Source organism: Gorilla gorilla, chromosome 10 (assembly GCF_029281585.2).
Source record: "Gorilla gorilla gorilla isolate KB3781 chromosome 10, NHGRI_mGorGor1-v2.1_pri, whole genome shotgun sequence".
Lineage (NCBI taxonomy): Eukaryota > Metazoa > Chordata > Mammalia > Primates > Hominidae > Gorilla > Gorilla gorilla.
The window spans coordinates 137,245,839-137,263,611 of NC_073234.2; the positions used below are offsets into that span (position 1 = coordinate 137,245,839).

General features: G+C 58.5%; 1 protein-coding gene across 4 annotated transcripts in view; it reads left to right on the forward strand.

The window, feature by feature from the left end:
- The first annotated feature begins 1,109 nt into the window (after positions 1-1,109).
- SETD1B (SET domain containing 1B, histone lysine methyltransferase) overlaps positions 1,110-17,773 on the forward strand; it is a 28,787-nt gene continuing 12,123 nt past the window's right edge. The window contains exons 1-11 of one of the 4 annotated variants that reach the window (XM_055358195.2): positions 1,110-1,179; positions 1,914-2,101; positions 2,309-2,407; positions 3,042-3,312; positions 5,404-5,516; positions 6,803-8,035; positions 11,330-12,154; positions 14,251-14,512; positions 14,588-14,916; positions 15,009-15,114; positions 16,615-17,106. In XM_055358195.2, the coding sequence (XP_055214170.1) occupies positions 1,928-2,101; positions 2,309-2,407; positions 3,042-3,312; positions 5,404-5,516; positions 6,803-8,035; positions 11,330-12,154; positions 14,251-14,512; positions 14,588-14,916; positions 15,009-15,114; positions 16,615-17,106 (3,904 nt within the window). In that variant the 5' untranslated portion in view covers positions 1,110-1,179; positions 1,914-1,927. Of the gene's footprint in view, positions 1,180-1,230; positions 1,435-1,473; positions 1,583-1,913; positions 2,102-2,308; positions 2,408-3,041; positions 3,313-5,403; positions 5,517-6,802; positions 8,036-11,329; positions 12,155-14,250; positions 14,513-14,587; positions 14,917-15,008; positions 15,115-16,614; positions 17,107-17,773 lie in introns of those variants that run through there. The other 3 variants (XM_055358194.2, XM_055358196.2, XM_055358197.2) reach the window with 3 other exon arrangements.

Sequence of the window (17,773 nt, forward strand, 5' to 3'; positions counted from 1 at the left end):
AAACACACTGAGACGTCCTGAACTGGATGGTAGAGTCAAAGGAAAAACATTCCCCATTTGCAACAAAGGAAAAACCCACTTGGCCATTTAATTCCATTGCAGAAAAATGGCTTCCCTCATCTGTTGGCCTCTCCTTCGTGTCTGATGAAGGATGTTTTGAGATCAGCGTCTAATAACTCAAGCCCTATAGAAGCCGCGCGCTGATTGGCTGCCGCGCCCTGCCGCCCTGCTCCAGCCAATTACCTACCCACGGCCAAATTACAAACCCCGAAAAGAGCCCCAATATGAGCTACACCAGCTCCGAGCCCCGGCGAGGCGGCTCCTGCGCCTCGGCCGCCAGAGAGGATCGGCAGAGGGGGCTGCAAACGCGTCCTCGCGAAGCCCGGGAGCCTCGGAGTTGAACTCACAAAATGGAAGCCGCGCGCTGATTGGCCGCCGCCACTCCCGGACCTTTAATAAAGAAAGGGGAAGGAAAAGATAAATGCAAAAAAGGGGGACTCTCTCCTCCGCGGGTGGCTGGAGGAAGGGGGGGAAGCATGTGTTCAGGACAATTACAGGGCGCTCCCCTCCAAAAATAAAAACAGAAGAAGGCTTCTATCGCCCAGGTCCAGGCGAGGGCTGCATCCTCCCAGGAATGCGAATGCTAACGTGGTGAACCCTGGTCTCCCTTCCCCAGCTCAGCTCCGGGGAGGGGGTCGCGGGCCGGAGGAGGAAGCCGGAGCGCAGATACCTCGATTGCAACTCCTCTGAGTCGACGCCGGCCTCCCCCGCGGCTCCCAGCGTCCACACACACCCTCGGCCCCCCAGACCCCAGCCATCTCCCCGGGTCCCCGCGCGCCCGCCTCCGGCCCGGGCAGTTGGGAAACAGTTTTGCAGGCCCGGGACGCACGCCGCGGCGGTCGCGGCTCTGAGGGTAGTCCCGGCCGCGGGAGGTAGAGCCCGGGGAGACCCCCTCCCCCGCCAGCCAAGACCCCCACCCCAGTCCCAGAAGAATAAATAAATTAAAAGGCCTTCCCCCGGGGAGGGGGAGGCAGTGTGGGAGCGCGCGAGTGAGGGGTGGGGGGCCGCTGGGGCCCGGGGCTTTGGCGGCGCAGCTGCCGCCGCCGGGAGAGTGCCTGGGGAAGCGGCGAGGAAGGAGAGGGGAGGAGGAAGAGGAGGAGGAGGAGGAAGAGGAGGAGGGTGAGCGCTCGGGTCGGGCTCCTTAGCGGTGTATTGTGGGATGTGCGGCTACTGGGAGCCGAGCCTCCGCCGCCAGCCGCCTCCCGGGCAGCAGCAGCAGCAGCGGCGGCGGCAGCGGCAGCAGCTCCGGGCCCGGCAGCCGCGGCGGCGGCGCCCCCCCTTCCTGGCCCCCGGTCCGGCCGCCCCGGCCTCGGCTCCCTCGGGGGACACCATGTACTGGCTGGCGGCGCAGGGAGGCCGGCGCCCGGCGGGGATGTAAGCGCGGCTCGGGGAGGGAGAGGCCGCGACCGGCAGCCAGGCGGCCCAAGCCCCCGGCCCCGGCCCTGGCCCGAGCGGGCGGGCGGGCGGCGGCGCCGCCAGGCCCTGCCGCCAGCCCCGCGCCAGAGCCGGGCCGAGCTAGCGGGTGAGCGCCACGCCGGGCGGCCGGGCGGGCACCATGGGCCGGAGCCCGCGTCCTCCGGGCGCCCCGGGCCCCGCCAGCCCGCCCAGGGGACCCCCGGGAGCCCCTCGCTGCCGCCCCGAGACGGTGGCCGAGCGGGCGGGCGCGTAATTCTCCCGGAAGGGTTATTCTCTCGCTCCGTTCTTGTTTTGGGGGGAGCCAGCGAGACAGCTCCTTTCGGGGCGCGCTGGCAAGGTGGGAGGGGGTGGGGGCCTGCCGATTGGATTCTTTCGCGTGTGTGTAGAAGCGGCCGCCGCCGCCGCGGCGGAGACGACAACAACTTGCTGGTTTTCAGGTTGGGTTAACGGCATGGAGAACAGTCACCCCCCCCACCACCACCACCAGCAGCCCCCGCCGCAGCCCGGCCCTTCGGGCGAGAGGAGGAACCACCATTGGAGAAGTTACAAGTTGATGATTGACCCGGCTCTGAAAAAGGGGCATCATAAACTGTACCGCTACGATGGGCAGCATTTCAGCCTGGCGGTGAGTAGCCGGCGCGCCCCCCCAGCCGTGCCCCCCCGTCGTGTCCGGGGAGACGCGCCTAGCGGCCAGGGACCCCCCGCCCGATCCCCCGGCCAACTGTCAGACGGGGCCCCAGCCCTGGAGTTTGACAAGTGCCTGGAGAAAGGGGTCTGCCCATGGGGAGGGGGACCAGCTCTCTCATCCCGGCCCCCTAATTTCTCCCCACAGATGTCCAGCAACCGCCCGGTGGAAATTGTCGAAGATCCCCGGGTCGTCGGGATCTGGACCAAAAACAAGGAGCTGGAGCTGTCGGTGCCCAAATTCAAGGTAGGACCCCTCCCCACTGCCCCGCCGTCCCTCCCCCACCTCCCCGAGTTCGAAAATAACGCCAGTCCTGACCGAGCCCAGCCGGATTCCCAGTTCCCGCCGTCCGGGGCCAGGGAAGTTTTGGCGGGGAGGGGTAGAGCGCTGGCGAGAGGGTGTCCCCTCTCAGCTACTGAAAACAAAATAACACTGGGTGAAACTGTAATCACGGCGCAGATACAGTGTCCTGCACGCCCCGCGGGGGGCTCCAGTCCGCCCGGGGGCTTGGCTCCGAGACTCTCCCCTCTCGCCAGCCCACTACAGGACAACTTCTTAAGCCTGAGGGGTCGCCCCTGACCCGGCAGCAGGAAGAGGAGGCCAGAAAGGGGGGTGGGGAAAGAGAAACTGTTTCTTTTTCCCCTTTCCTTCCGAACCCAGAGGACTTCCACGTTCCAAACGATTTAATCCTCCGCTTCCCGGGCCCGCCCGCGTGCATTTTTTTTTCCAAAAAAAATTTTTTTTTTTTTTTTTTTTTTAGTTTTTTTACTCTTTATTGTTTTCAACGGGCGGGCGAGTTGCGGGCGGGGCGGGGGGGATGTTGTGTTTTCCCTTAGGTTTAAACGTTCTTCAAACTCCCTTCCCCCTCGGCCCCTGCCAGATCGATGAGTTCTACGTGGGCCCGGTGCCTCCGAAGCAGGTGACATTTGCCAAGCTGAATGATAACATCCGTGAAAACTTCCTGAGGGACATGTGCAAGAAGTATGGGGAGGTGGAGGAGGTGGAGATTTTGTACAACCCCAAGACCAAGAAGCACCTGGGCATCGCCAAGGTGGTCTTTGCCACGGTCCGGGGAGCCAAGGATGCCGTTCAGCACTTGCACAGCACTTCCGTCATGGGCAACATTATCCACGTGGAGCTGGACACCAAAGGTGAGCCCGGCAGGGGAGGAGCGTGGGGAGACCTGTCAGCCCGACCCTTTCCCTCCCCACCCTTCCTGCAGCGTGGGGAGGACCCCCCTCACTCTTCCTTGGGATCCCCCCACCAACCTTATTTATTTTCTTAGCCCCCTCCTGAGGGTAGAGTCACGTGGAGCTAAATGTGTTGTCTGTTGCTAGGAGACAGTCTGTAATTTACCAAATGTGCCGGTCCTTGGCCACCGCACCCCTAGGGACCACCCGGAGGCTTCCCCACCGCTGACACCCCCGCGGGCCCCCTCTCTGAGCCCTGGTGGCCTGGGTTTAGACAGTCCCCAGTGTTGCCTGTGTTAGGGGAGGAGACAGTTTGTTTACTTGTGGGAGATTGGGGGAGTGCCACTAGGATGCCTTGAAATACATCAAGAGAAGCTCTGAAAACTAAAAAGAGAGTCCTCTAAGTATCCAGGGTGTCCCCCCACCTCCTTGCCGCCCCTTCCCCTCTGGAAGTGGCAGCCAATCTGGGGCCGGGAGTGTTGTTTCATTGATAAGGTTCTCGACAGAGCCGCCGGGGAAGAGTAGAGCCGGGAAGAGCCAGGCAGGCGGCTCTGGGTGCTCAAGGGTTGACACTGTCTTCCCTCCTCTCTCTTAAAGAGACCGCAGCACCTCCCCTGCTCTGGAATCAGCTAGGTGCTCTCTCGAGCTGGCTGGGGAGGCCATACCTCCCACCCTGTGGGTCTTCGGAGGCCCCTGCAGGACCAAGGGGCTTGCAGGACTCGAGGGCATTCCCCGAAGTGTGCCTGAGGCCTCTTTAGGGAAGCTCCCACCTATAAAAGAAGGTGCTGAGTGCTTTGAGGGCCAGCCAGCTTGTGGGGAGACGTCATTCGGTCCCTAGCCCACCGGGGTCCCCTGGGAAACCCTGCCTGGGAGGGCAAAAGTGCAGCTTCCAGGAATTTTGTGAGCATGGGGTTCAGGGACAACTGGGACACACCAAACCCAAGGCAGGAAAATCAGAACTTTTCTTTTTTTGCGTTTAATGATTAAAATGTATTGACCGAGCTCTAAGCCGGTGCCGGGGGTGGTGGCGGTTATTCCACGCACACTTGCCGAGCTTGTGCCCGGTTCTGTTCCTCCTCTCAGGGCACAGCCCTCTTTTTCTGTCCAGTCCACAGTCCCTCCCACCCCTTTCCCTAGCTTCTCAGTCTCTGGGGGTTGGGGGGGCAGTGAGGACCTTGGGTGGCTGCAGCACGATTTCTCCCTGATAATTGAATTGAACGTGGCAACCCCTTCCCTATCACGTGCCCACATTTTAAGGAGCAGCCAGGTCTCAACAAAATTTCATTTCTGTAAAAAAAAAAAAAAAAAAAAAAAAAAGAAAAGAAAAAAAACACAAAAGCCCTCAGAGACTGCCAACTAAGTTTGTATTTCAAGAAAGAGACCAGTAAAGTGTAGCTCCAGGAACGTGTCTTTTTTGCATATGTAAGCAGCTGCCTCTGAGGCTCTATAAATATCGATAACCCCTGGGCCCTGGTCTATAAAAGCCTCCTTCTGCTGAGGGGTGGAGGGTTCAAGCCCAAGGTAGTCTCCAGGCCACCCTGGGGCCCTCAGCCTGGTCAGGGCCTGTGGAGTTCACAGTAATGTGCTACTAGAGCGTGTTGCAAACTCTGCTGCTCACCTGGCCCCAGATATTTAACAAACTCTGGCTTCTGTGTCACGGGCTTCCCTTCCTCTTACTGCAAGCCCCTGGGTATTGAGCAGAAAGGGGAAGACCTGGCTCTGTGGGCACCATGGCCCAGGTAATGCAGGGGTGGGGGGGGCTTGGTGTCGCGGGTGGCACCTCTGGGTTTGGGTTTGGGGGAGTCTCAGCCCCAGGAGACATGAGCTTCTGGATCTCAGGATCGGAAAAATGGTGCAGCTCAGCAGCTTTGTTGAAGAGGTGGGGACCCTGAGCGAGGTGCAGAGGGGTGGGAACTCAGGGCCACACAGCCTCCCTAGGACTGGGGTCTCGGGCACAAGGGACCCACCAGGGTGCCACACAGGTTGGAATCCTTGTGGGGGCTGCCCCATCCTGGAACCTCACTGAGTTCCCCCTTTCCTGCCCATCTACAGGGGAAACCCGAATGCGGTTCTATGAACTGTTGGTCACTGGCCGATACACCCCCCAGACCCTCCCAGTGGGCGAGCTGGACGCTGTCTCTCCAATCGTGAATGAGACCCTGCAGGTGGGTTTAGGGCCATCGGTCTGCCCCATCGCCAGCTCTTTGATGTGCCCCCCACCTCTGGAAAGCCTCACCAACTCTCTTATGGGACCCCCAGCCTACCCCCACCTCACTCTCTCCAGCTTTGGAGACCAAGGCCTAGGAGGGTGTGAGGCCTGGCCACGCCCCCCACAATTGGGTGCAGGGCCTAGAGCCCCATTTTCCCAAGCGCTCCTGCAGTAGGGCTCCATGGGATTGGTTCTGTTTCCTGTGGCTTCTCCCCTCCCCAGCACAGGCTGTGATTCCCACAGACCCAGAGCCTGCCCAGGCCCGCTTTTCCACGTTGATGCCAAACATTGCTGTTTCCGGGGTCCTTAGTGTCTGGTGTCCTGGGCATGCCACTACCCCTAAACCCAGAAACCAGAGTTCATGCCCTGCCTTCCAGAGCAAGACTGACTCCTTCCAAACCACTGCCTTCCAGGACACAGGGACAACTCTCGCGTGGGGCGAGTCTCATGCCAGCTCCTCCCTGGCATCAGGCTGACTAGCTGCCACTGGCCTGTTCATCACTTTTGTTTTGTTTTATTTATTTTTTTGAGACAGAGTCTCACTCTGTCCCCAGGCTGGAGTGCAGTGGTGCGATCTCAGCTCACTGCAAGCTCCACCTCCTGGGCTCAAGTGATTCTCTTGCCTCAGCCTCCTGAGTAGCTGGGATTACAGGCACACGCCACCACACCTGGCTAATTTTTATATTTTTGGTTAGTAGAGGTGGGGTTTCACCATGTTGGCCAGGCTGGTCTTGAACTCCTGACCTCAAGTGATCCGCCCGCCTCGGCCTCCCAAAGTGCTGGGATTACGGGCATGAGCCACCACGCCTGGCCTCTGTTTATCACTTTAAATCCTAAAGCACTGGGTGGCTAGGAGGACAAACCCCTTGGCCATCCTCTCGTGCACAAGATTGTAGTTCTTGGTCATAATCCTGCCTGGAAGGTCTTTGATTTCTGACAGCCTGAGGCAAAAAGAAAATCCCAGCCTAAACCAAGATGTTACAGTCTTCTTTTTTCTCTGCCTCCTCTGGAATTAGGAATAACCCTCAAGGTTCCCTGAACATATTTGGCTACCCCTAAGATTAGAGAAAAAGTTAGTACCATCCTGACACTCCTCCTCAATCTCCCCCACTTCCATTCCTTATGCTGCAGTTCTAGAGCAGTTTGGCTCTGAGCTTCCCAGCAGCCAGAGTGAGAAGGGAAAACAGCCCTGTTCCATTGCATGTTTTCCCCCAGTGGTCTCACATCTCTGTCTCTCCTTAGCTGTCAGATGCCCTGAAGCGCCTCAAGGATGGAGGCCTGTCTGCAGGCTGTGGCTCCGGCTCCTCCTCTGTCACCCCCAATAGCGGTGGGACACCCTTCTCCCAGGACACAGCTTACTCCAGCTGCCGCCTGGACACACCCAACTCCTATGGACAGGGCACCCCGCTCACACCGCGCCTGGGCACCCCTTTCTCACAGGACTCCAGCTACTCCAGCCGCCAGCCCACACCCTCATACCTCTTCAGCCAGGACCCCGCAGTGACCTTCAAGGCCCGGCGCCACGAGAGCAAGTTCACGGACGCCTACAACCGCCGCCACGAACATCATTATGTACACAATTCTCCCGCGGTCACTGCGGTGGCCGGGGCCGCAGCCGCCTTCCGGGGTTCCTCGGACCTCCCGTTCGGAGCAGTCGGCAGCACTGGGGGCAGCAGCGGCCCCCCCTTCAAGGCTCAACCACAGGATTCAGCCACATTTGCCCACACTCCACCACCCGCCCAAGCAACCCCTGCTCCTGGATTCAAGTCTGCTTTCTCTCCGTATCAGACCCCAGTGGCCCACTTCCCTCCACCCCCAGAAGAGCCCACTGCCACAGCCGCCTTTGGGGCCCGCGACAGTGGGGAGTTCCGGAGGGCACCGGCGCCCCCACCCCTGCCACCTGCTGAGCCTCTGGCCAAGGAGAAGCCAGGCACGCCACCCGGCCCGCCGCCCCCCGACACCAACAGCATGGAGCTGGGCGGCCGGCCCACCTTCGGCTGGAGTCCTGAGCCCTGTGACAGCCCTGGCACGCCCACGCTGGAGTCGTCCCCTGCAGGGCCAGAGAAACCCCACGACAGCCTGGACTCGCGCATCGAGATGCTGCTGAAGGAGCAGCGCACCAAGCTGCTCTTCCTGCGGGAGCCGGACTCGGACACTGAGCTGCAGATGGAGGGCAGCCCCATCTCCTCCTCCTCCTCCCAGCTCTCCCCACTGGCCCCCTTTGGCACCAACTCCCAGCCAGGCTTCCGGGGCCCCACGCCCCCCTCGTCACGCCCCTCCAGCACCGGCCTGGAGGACATCAGCCCAACACCCCTGCCAGACTCCGACGAGGATGAGGAGCTCGACCTGGGCCTTGGGCCTCGGCCTCCACCTGAGCCAGGCCCCCCGGACCCTGCTGGGCTTCTGGGCCAGACAGCTGAGGTGGCCTTGGACCTGGTTGGAGACAGAACCCCGACCTCAGAGAAGATGGATGAGGTACCACCGTGTCTGTCCATCTGTCTGGGACTGGTTTTGTCTATCTTGTATCTCCCTTTCCCCCTTCAAGCATTTAGCATGACTAGCTAAGATGCAGAAGCAATGGGGCTAGGAAAGCCAATATAACAGGTGGAACTTAGAGAATAAAAAGGGGATGCAGAAAACACCAGGGGCTGTCATTGAGCAATTGGTTTGGCAATGAGCTCCCTAGCAGCCATGGAGAGAAGGAAAGCATGGCCTAGTTCTGATGCTCTCCTTGTTAGGTAAGAAGTCAGCTTTTCCTAGGGATAAATTCTGGCCTGATCTTCTTTGGTAGGAGTTTGCTGAGAGTTCAGAGAGTATGAGCTGTGGGGATGGCTCTTGGTCCCCTTGTCTGTTGCGTGGCTTGGGAATGATCAGGGAGAGTCCTGGCCCTCAGGCAGAGGGGAGGAGAGAGATTGGCCAGAATACTGTGCTGGGCTAAGTGGGGTGAAGCCCCGGAGCATTGTCTCCTAGAGCCTGGTGCCCTCTGAGGAGGGGGAAACCATGGCAGACAGGGAGGGTGCTGAAGTTTCCCTTCTTCTCCCACTGGCTCCAGGGATGAAGGAGTTAAGAGCTAACTTGGGGTGGGGGTGGGGTGCCATGTAGCCAGAAAAAGGCAAAGTTGACCATCCCCCACCCTCTCCTCAGGTCATGGGGTCTCGTTGCCTAAACCTCCAGCATCAGGAAGTCCCGCCCAGGGGTTGGGGTGAGGGTGCCACGTGCCAGGTTCCCCTGGGAGGGTGTTGGGTCATCTTCCTTGGCTCCACTCCTCCTTCTCGGTCCAGACACCTGCCTTGGAGCCGTAGCCCCGGTGGGCATGGGCAGTCAGGGGCTTAGACAGAGCTCTGCGTCCCTGTGGGCGGAGGGGAGGAGGACTGCCCCCTTCTTGGGCCCTTTGATTAGGCGGGTCTGGCTGCATCAGGGAGGAACGAGAGGAACTTGGCTTGCCTGGGAGGGTGCTGCAGGTGGCTGGGGCTCCAGGGGGCCTCCAAGCAGTTCTGGGGAAGTGGTTTCTGGCATCAAGGGGTCCAGGCAGGGGGCCTTGGCAGGGGGCGTTGACAGGTGTGCAGCTGTAGGGGGGCCGCCGGCCCTGGCACCCTTCTCCGCTCCGTCTAGGCTGCCTGGAGTGAGGAGTGTTTACCATGCTGACCACGGTCCAGGGCTGAGAGGCCCGCAGTGGCTGGAGCGAAAGGCAGGCTGAATGAAGCCCCGGGAGCGAGGGTCTGGGACTGCCCGGCCGCCAGCGCAGGGAGTCGCCGAGTGCTGGGAAGCTCCGGGAAGCTCCGGGAAGCTCCGGGCCGGCCCGCGGGCGCCCCCTGCTGGCGCCGGGGAATAGCGCCTGGGCTTTCTGCGGCCGCGCGCAGTGCGGGGAGCTGGACCCCGTCCCATCCTAGGTGGGGGAGCGGCGCAGGCGGGGCCAGCCTGGGGTGCAGGGGGGGCTTTTCTTCTAAACAGTGGCTGGTCGTTAAAAGTTCAGGCTCAAGTCCTTGAGTCCTGCCAAGTCACTTACTGGTTATGTGACCCTGGAAAAGGCACTTTTGCCTTTCTGAGTCTCAGTTTCGTCATCTGCCAAATGGGCCTGTGAGAGTCCCTGCAGCACAGGACCTCAGCTTAAGTGAGGTGCCGCACAGGATGCTCCAGGCACCGCCAGGCCTGCTGGGCTCCCAGTTCTCAGCAAATTCCTGCCGCTTCTCACCCCGAGACTGCTGGGCAGAGGGAGGGGCAGGGCCGGCCGGGGCTGGAGCGCAGGATTTGCCTCCCTGTGATTGGCTGGCGGCGGCGGCCCGGGTTAACCCTCTGTGTGCCGCGGCGCGCTGTGCTCGGCTCTGTCCAGGACTGATCTGGGGAGTGCTCTCTGAGGATCCACCCGAGCCCTCCTGTCTCTTCTTGATGTGCATAGGGATCCTGAGAAGGAGAGTGTGTGCGTGCGTGCGTGCATGTGTGTGTGTGTGTGTGCACAGAGGGGACCTGGTAAAGTCCAGAGTTTCCTGCCGCTGCCTTAGTTTGGGTAGTCTCCGTCCTCCTACCCCGCTACCTGCAGTTTTCCTCTGAGGCCTTCCTCACCTGTAGTCTGACCTCTGATGTTGCAACTTGCACAGACTCCACCTCCACCCTCACTCCCCCTCAGCCTTCAAAGGTCCCCCCACCCCAATTCCAGACCTGTCCACCCAGCTCCCTAAAGCCCCACGCCCATCCTTGACACCTCCCACATTCACCCCTCACCACCGCCCTGGATCCCAGCTGCAGCCCCGCACTGGGCAGGTCCTGGGCTCCAGCCCTTCTTCTGACTGGCTGTGCCGCGGGGCCACGGCTGAGGCTCTGAGTGTGTTTACTAACTGTCAAATGGGTCGGAGCAGAGCCCCCCGCCCTGTGAGGTTATCTTTCGGGTAAAAAATGAGACAGCCGTCTGCAGCGCTTAGCCCCACGCGGGCCCATACTGATTGTGCAGTCACGAGACTAGGTGAAAAGAGTAATCAAGGAAAAATAAATAACAACACACTTCCTGTTTATGGGCCTTAGTGCCGCTAAACCCCCGCTCCAATGTCACCTTTCCTGCCTGGCCGTCTGCCGCAGAGTGAGGACAGCAGGCTGACTGAGAGCACAGGCTGCAGAACCACTTCCTGGTTCAAATCCCGGCTCCATCTCTTCTTGGCTGTGTGGCCTTGGGCAGGTTACTTAAATTCTCTGTGCCCCAGTTTCCTCGTGGGGCAAAAATGGAGTTGAAAATAGGGCTGTTCTGAGGATTAGCTGAGTTAATAAATGTGGAGCGTTTAGAAAGGCCCTGGCACATAAGAGACACTATGGAAGTGGCAACTATTTCTGCACACAAGTTGCAACAGAATCTCTGAAATTGCAACAGTTTCATTCTCTGTGCCCCACCCCTCTCCCTGCCTTCTTTCTCTCCCTCACGTTTCCCATCTTCACCCTCATCATCCTTTTGCCTTTTCCTGCTGGCTCCGCTCCACAAGAGTAAGATGTTTGCCTGCCTCTTCACCTTTGTGTCCCCAGCACCTAGACCAGTGCCTCGCACACAGGTACTAAGCAAATGTTTGTTGAATTGGAATGAATGAATGAATTCTAGTGGTAACTCCATGAGGCAGGGACTATGATGCCCATTTTGCAAATGAAGAAGCTGAGGCTTGGAGAGGCTGAATGGCTTGCACTGGGTCACACAGCTGGGAGTGCCACTGATTGCTAGTCTTGCAGAGGGGACTCCGAGAGCCGCTTGGCCTTCCAGACTCACCTCACTGTCTCTCCCTGCTCTCTCTGCAGGGCCAGCAGTCCTCAGGCGAGGACATGGAGATCTCGGATGACGAGATGCCCTCGGCCCCCATCACCAGCGCCGACTGCCCCAAGCCCATGGTGGTGACCCCAGGAGCGGCAGCCGTGGCAGCCCCTTCTGTGCTAGCCCCAACCCTGCCGCTGCCCCCGCCACCTGGCTTCCCCCCGCTGCCCCCCCCACCACCACCACCCCCACCGCAGCCTGGCTTCCCCATGCCCCCACCGCTGCCCCCACCGCCGCCCCCACCCCCTCCAGCCCACCCTGCTGTGACAGTGCCCCCACCACCCTTGCCAGCGCCACCTGGAGTCCCGCCCCCACCCATCCTGCCACCACTGCCCCCCTTTCCGCCGGGCCTGTTCCCTGTGATGCAGGTGGACATGAGCCACGTGCTGGGTGGCCAGTGGGGCGGCATGCCCATGTCCTTCCAGATGCAAACGCAGGTGCTCAGCCGGCTGATGACGGGCCAGGGCGCCTGCCCCTATCCACCCTTCATGGCTGCTGCGGCCGCCGCTGCCTCAGCTGGGCTCCAGTTTGTCAACCTGCCGCCCTACCGGGGCCCCTTCTCCCTGAGCAACTCCGGCCCAGGCCGCGGGCAGCACTGGCCACCACTGCCCAAGTTTGACCCGTCAGTGCCTCCACCAGGCTACATGCCACGCCAGGAGGACCCACACAAAGCCACGGTGGATGGCGTCCTGCTGGTGGTCCTCAAAGAACTCAAGGCCATCATGAAGCGTGACCTGAACCGCAAGATGGTGGAAGTGGTGGCTTTCCGGGCCTTTGACGAGTGGTGGGACAAGAAGGAGCGGATGGCCAAGGTGGGTGGGTGGGTGCAGGGCTCCTCAGGGTGGCTGTGGAGAGGGGCAGGTCCCCAGCCGGGCACCTCCTCTTTCCCTGAGACTGTTAACTGGAAACGCTGCCATGGACCCCACTATGGGAGCTCCATTTCATGTGGCCACTTTCAAAGTTCCACAAACTGTGCTCCACTTCAGCAGCCACTGGATGCACATGGCTCTTTGAATGTAAATGAGTGGCCAGGCATGGTGGCGTACACTTTTAATCCCAGCACTTTGGGAGGCTGAGGTGGGAGGATTGCTTGAGCCTAGGAGTTCAAGATCAGCCTGAGCAGTATAGCAAGAGCCCATCTCTAAAAATAAATGTGTAAATTAACTTAAATGAATTAAAACAGAGTAAAATTAAAACTCCTCCTTTGTACATGCCACATTTCAAGTGCTCGGGAGCCACAGGTGCCTAGTGGCCGTACACAGGCTAGCTGGTGCAGACTGCCCCCCACATCGCAGATAGCTCACAGCTGCGACTCCCTTTGAACTTGACTCCCCTCACCTTCCCTCATGCCGCCTTTTCCTCGGAGCCCTGTCTTGGACCACTTTTTTCCTTTTTTTGTTTTTTTGAGACAGGGTCTCGCTGTATCGTCCAGGCTGGAGTGTAGTGGCGCAATCATAGCTCACTGCACCCTCAACCTCCCTGTGCTCAAGGGATCCTCTCACCTCAGCCTCCAAGTAGCTGGGACTACAGGCATGTACCACCACACCCAGCTAATTTGTGTGTTTTTCTGTAAAGACAGAGTTTCACCACGTTTCCCAGGCTGGTCTTGAACTCCTAGGCTCAAGTGATCCTCTGCCTTTTGGGCTGGGATTATATGCGTCAGCCACCGCTCCTGGCCTACTTACTATTTTCTTTTCTTTCTTTTTTTTTTTTTTTTTTTCGGAGATGGAGTCTCACTCTGTCACCCTGGCTGGAGTGCAATGGCGTGATCTCAGCCCTCTGCAGCCTCCACCTCCTGGGTTCAAGTGATTCTCCTGCCTCAGTGTCCTGAGTAGCTGGGACTATAGGCACCCACCACCATGCCTGGCTGATTTTTGTATTTTTAGTAGAGATGGGGTTTCACCTTGTTGGCCAGGCTGGTCTCGAACTCCTGACCTCAAGTGATCCACCTGCTTCAGCCTACCAAAGTGCTGGGATTACAGATGTGAGCCACTACGCCTGGTCTCTTTTTTCCTTTTTAACATAATATTTGCCTGTTTACAATCTTACAGGTAATCTAAAATTACTTCTTTTCTCCATAAAAGAGAACTTTTTCTTGAATACTTTAAACTCCCCTTAATCCCTCCCCTCCACCCCATTCCCCCCTGCTCCCCTCCCTCGACTGTGGTTATGAGTTTGAGTGTCCCCTGGAGCCTGCTTTGGGAAATGCTTGCTTTCTGCCACAGAGGTAAGCAGCACCTGTCAGAGCCTGTTTGTCATCCGTTTAACTGGGCAGTAAAATTAGAATGAACCGTCTGAAATCACTGATACACAGCTCTTTATGGTTCAGCAAAATTATACTGACCCTACAGTAACAGCTAATAGCTATTCCATTCACAATTTGAATAAAAAGAGCCACCAGGCCTCATGTGCCCTGCACCTTGCAAAGCTCTCCATGTGGCTCGTTTTGTTAATTCTCACAGCATCCCTTTGAAGGCAGAGCATTTCAGAACCACAGGGGCAACCCCTTAGTGAGCAGTGAAATAAAGCCAGCAGGTCCTGTTTTTAATGCATGGGAAGAGAAGAGAAAATGGGATAGTGTAAATCTTACCTTATGAAGGTGGTGTTGCACAGATGTGTCCCTATGGTGTAGTTTTTAGATTGTCGCAAAGTGCAAAGGCCACTGTTGTAAGGAAGGCAGCTGCAGGAGTCCTATTTTACAGGGGAGGACATTGAGATCTATGAGGCAGAGCGGTGCTCTAGAGCCTCGTGGGTAACGGCATAGTGTGGCCAGGTGTGTAGGGAATGAGGATGCAGTTACCTGTGGTGGCTGTTACTGCCGAGTGGAAGGCAGGTAGCCTGGGGAGGGCTCCCTGCAAGGGTTGGTGGTGCCCGAAGCGGTGACGGTCCCCTCCTGTCTCCACCCCAGGCCTCGCTGACCCCGGTGAAGTCGGGCGAGCACAAGGATGAGGACAGGCCGAAGCCCAAGGACCGCATCGCCTCGTGCCTGCTGGAGTCATGGGGCAAGGGCGAGGGCCTGGGCTACGAGGGCCTGGGCCTGGGCATTGGGCTGCGTGGGGCCATTCGCCTGCCCTCCTTCAAGGTCAAGAGGAAGGAGCCACCAGACACCACCTCATCTGGCGACCAGAAGCGGCTGCGGCCCTCGACCTCTGTGGATGAGGAAGATGAAGGTTGGTGCTCTGGGTGCTGGGGTCCCCTTCTTCCGCATCCCCCCAGCCCAGCTCTGACTCCCTCCCTTCCTGCAGAGTCCGAGCGAGAGCGAGACCGGGATATGGCAGACACCCCCTGTGAGCTCGCCAAGCGGGACCCCAAGGGCGTGGGTGTGCGGCGGCGGCCGGCGCGGCCTCTGGAGCTGGACAGTGGTGGGGAGGAGGACGAGAAGGAGTCGTTGTCGGCGTCCTCGTCCTCATCGGCATCATCATCCTCGGGGTCCTCAACCACCTCACCCTCGTCCTCGGCCTCCGACAAGGAGGAGGAACAGGAGAGCACCGAGGAGGAAGAGGAGGCGGAGGAGGAGGAGGAAGTCCCCAGGAGCCAGCTCTCCTCCTCCTCAACCTCATCCACATCAGATAAGGTGCCTAGCAGGCCAGGAAGCCTCGGGGCCGGGCCAGGCGACGAGGGCCAGACCCTTCGGCTCACCTGTCCCCACCCTTCCTTCTCCCCCAGGATGACGACGATGACGACAGTGATGACCGGGACGAGTCTGAGAACGATGACGAGGACACAGCCCTGTCAGAGGCGAGTGAGAAGGGCGAAGGGGACTCGGATGAAGGTGAGCAGGGAGGCCGTGGCCGCCTGGCCCTCCCGGAGTCCCTCTTTCCCCGGGGCAGAGCCTGAGCAATTGTCAGAAATACTTTTGAGCCAAAATGTTGTGCTTTTGAGACGTTACCTTGTTAAAACACACACACAGGGTGGCGTACGGTTCCATCTTCAGGGAGTGCCATGAACATAATGGCATGTCCATAGAGATAGAAAGCAGGTCTGTGGTCCTTAGGGCTGGGGAGCCCGGTGTTCAGGGGGGCTTGCTCAGCCTACATGGCTTCCTTTTCAACTGATAAAAATACTTAGGGACCAGATCGAGGTGGTGGTTGTGCAACATTACAAATGTACTAAATGCTGCTAGAATTATCACTTTGTAACGAGCAGTTGGCCGGACGCAGTGGCTCACACCTGTAATCCCAGCACTTTGAGAGGCCTAGGTGAGTGGATCACCTGAGGTTAGGAGTTCGAGACCAGCCTGGCCAACATGGTGAAACCCCGTCTCTACTAAAAATGCAAAAAATAGCCGGGTGTGGTGGTGGGCACCTGTAATCCCAGCTACTTGGGAGGCTGAGGCAGGAGAATTGCTTGAATCCAGGAGGCAGAGGTTGCAGTGAGCTGAGATCATGCCACTGCACTCCAGCCTGGGTGACAGAGTGACACTCCACCTCAAAAAAAATAATAAATAAAATTTTTTTTTTAAAAGTGAGCAGTTTTTGGCTGGGCACAGTGGCTCACGCCTGTAATCCCAGCACTTTGGGAGGCCAAGGCAAGTGGATCACGAGGTCAACAGATCGAGACCATCCTGGCTAACGCGGTGAAACCCCGTCTCTAATAAAAATACAAAAAAGTAGCCGGGCATGGTGGCAGGCGCCTGTAGTCCTAGCTACTCGGGAGGCTGAGGCAGGAGAATGACGTGAACCCGGGAGGCAGAGCTTGCAGTGAGCCGGGATCCCCCCACTGCACTCCACCCTGGGCAACAGAGCGAGACTCCGTCTCAAAAAAAAAAAAAAAAAATGTGAGCAGTTTTTTGTTATGTTAATTTTACCTCAATTTTTAAAAGTGACTACTAGCGGCTGGGTGTGGTGGCTCACTCCTTTAATCCCAGCACTTTGGGAGGCTGAGGCAAGTGGATCACCTGAGGTCAGGAGTTTGAAACCAGCCTGGCTAACATGGTGAAACCCTGTCTCTACTAAAAGTATAAAATTAGCTGGGCGTGGTGGTGCATGCCTGTAATCCCAGCTACTTGGGAGGCTGAGACAGGAGAATCGCTTGAACCCAGGAAGTGGAGGTTGCAGTGAGCCGAGATTGTGCCACTGCACTCCAGTCTGGGCAACAAGAGCAAAACTCAAAAAAAAAAAAAAAGACTCCTAGTGAACACATGCCCCACACCCATATCTGAGGTCCGTGTTCAGCCTGGGTGCCGCCAGTTTGAGGCCATTGGTGAGGGGTCTGGTGGGGGCTGGGGCACAGCGGGTCCTCAGGCAGCCCCTCGTCTGTGTCCCCCATCCAGAGGAGACAGTGAGCATTGTAACCTCCAAGGCCGAAGCCACGTCGTCCAGTGAGAGTTCCGAGTCTTCTGAGTTTGAGTCAAGCTCCGAGTCCTCGCCCTCATCCTCGGAGGATGAGGAGGAGGTAGTGGCCAGGGAAGAGGAGGAAGAAGAGGAGGAGGAGGAGATGGTGGCCGAGGAAAGCATGGCTTCTGCAGGCCCCGAGGACTTTGAGCAGGACGGGGAGGAAGCGGCTCTGGCCCCAGGGGCACCTGCAGTGGACTCGTTGGGCATGGAAGAGGAGGTGGACATCGAGACTGAGGCTGTGGCCCCTGAGGAGCGGCCCTCCATGCTGGACGAGCCCCCCTTGCCTGTGGGTGTTGAAGAGCCAGCGGACTCCAGGGAGCCCCCCGAGGAACCAGGCCTGAGCCAGGAAGGGGCCATGTTGCTGTCTCCGGAGCCCCCTGCCAGGGAGGTGGAGGCTCAACCCCCATTGTCCCCTGAGCGAGCTCCAGGTAACACCTGCAACCCCCTGGGAGGGTAGTGGGAGGGAGGCAGGAAGTCCTCACTGTCAGAATCAGCCCGGGCTTCCTGGGGTAGATCGCTGACCGTCCCCAGCCTCAGTTTCCCCTGTAAAACGAGATCAGCCGGTTGTGCCTCCCTCGAGCGAGATGAGGTGTTGGGTGCCGGCACTGAGCCTGGCACTGCATGGATCAACCCAAAGGGGAACCACTGCTATTTTTCAGTCCTCACTGCCAGTGTTTCCCTGGTGGCTTGGTCCTTGGACCATCAGTCCCATGAGATGCTCCCCAAAAGGAGGATGGGTGTCCATGGTCACTTTAGTGACAAGTTGGTGGGGTAGGCCCTGGGGTGCTGGGCCAGGTGAGGGTTGCAGGCATTGCCCCCTCCGGCATTGTGATGCTGCTGCGCAGAGCATATGAGAACTCTAACTGCATGGCCAGTAGAACTTTCCACAGTGATGGCAGCGTTCTCGGGCTGTGCTGTCCAGCACTGTAGGCTTCAGACACAATGTTGCTACCAAACTCTTGAAACGTGGCCAGTGGCACAGTGGAACTGAATTTATAATAGTGTTCAATTTATTTTGGCTTACATAGATAGCTGCATGTGGTTAGCACCTACCTCTTTTTTTATTTTTATTTTTATTTTTTTTGAGACATAGTC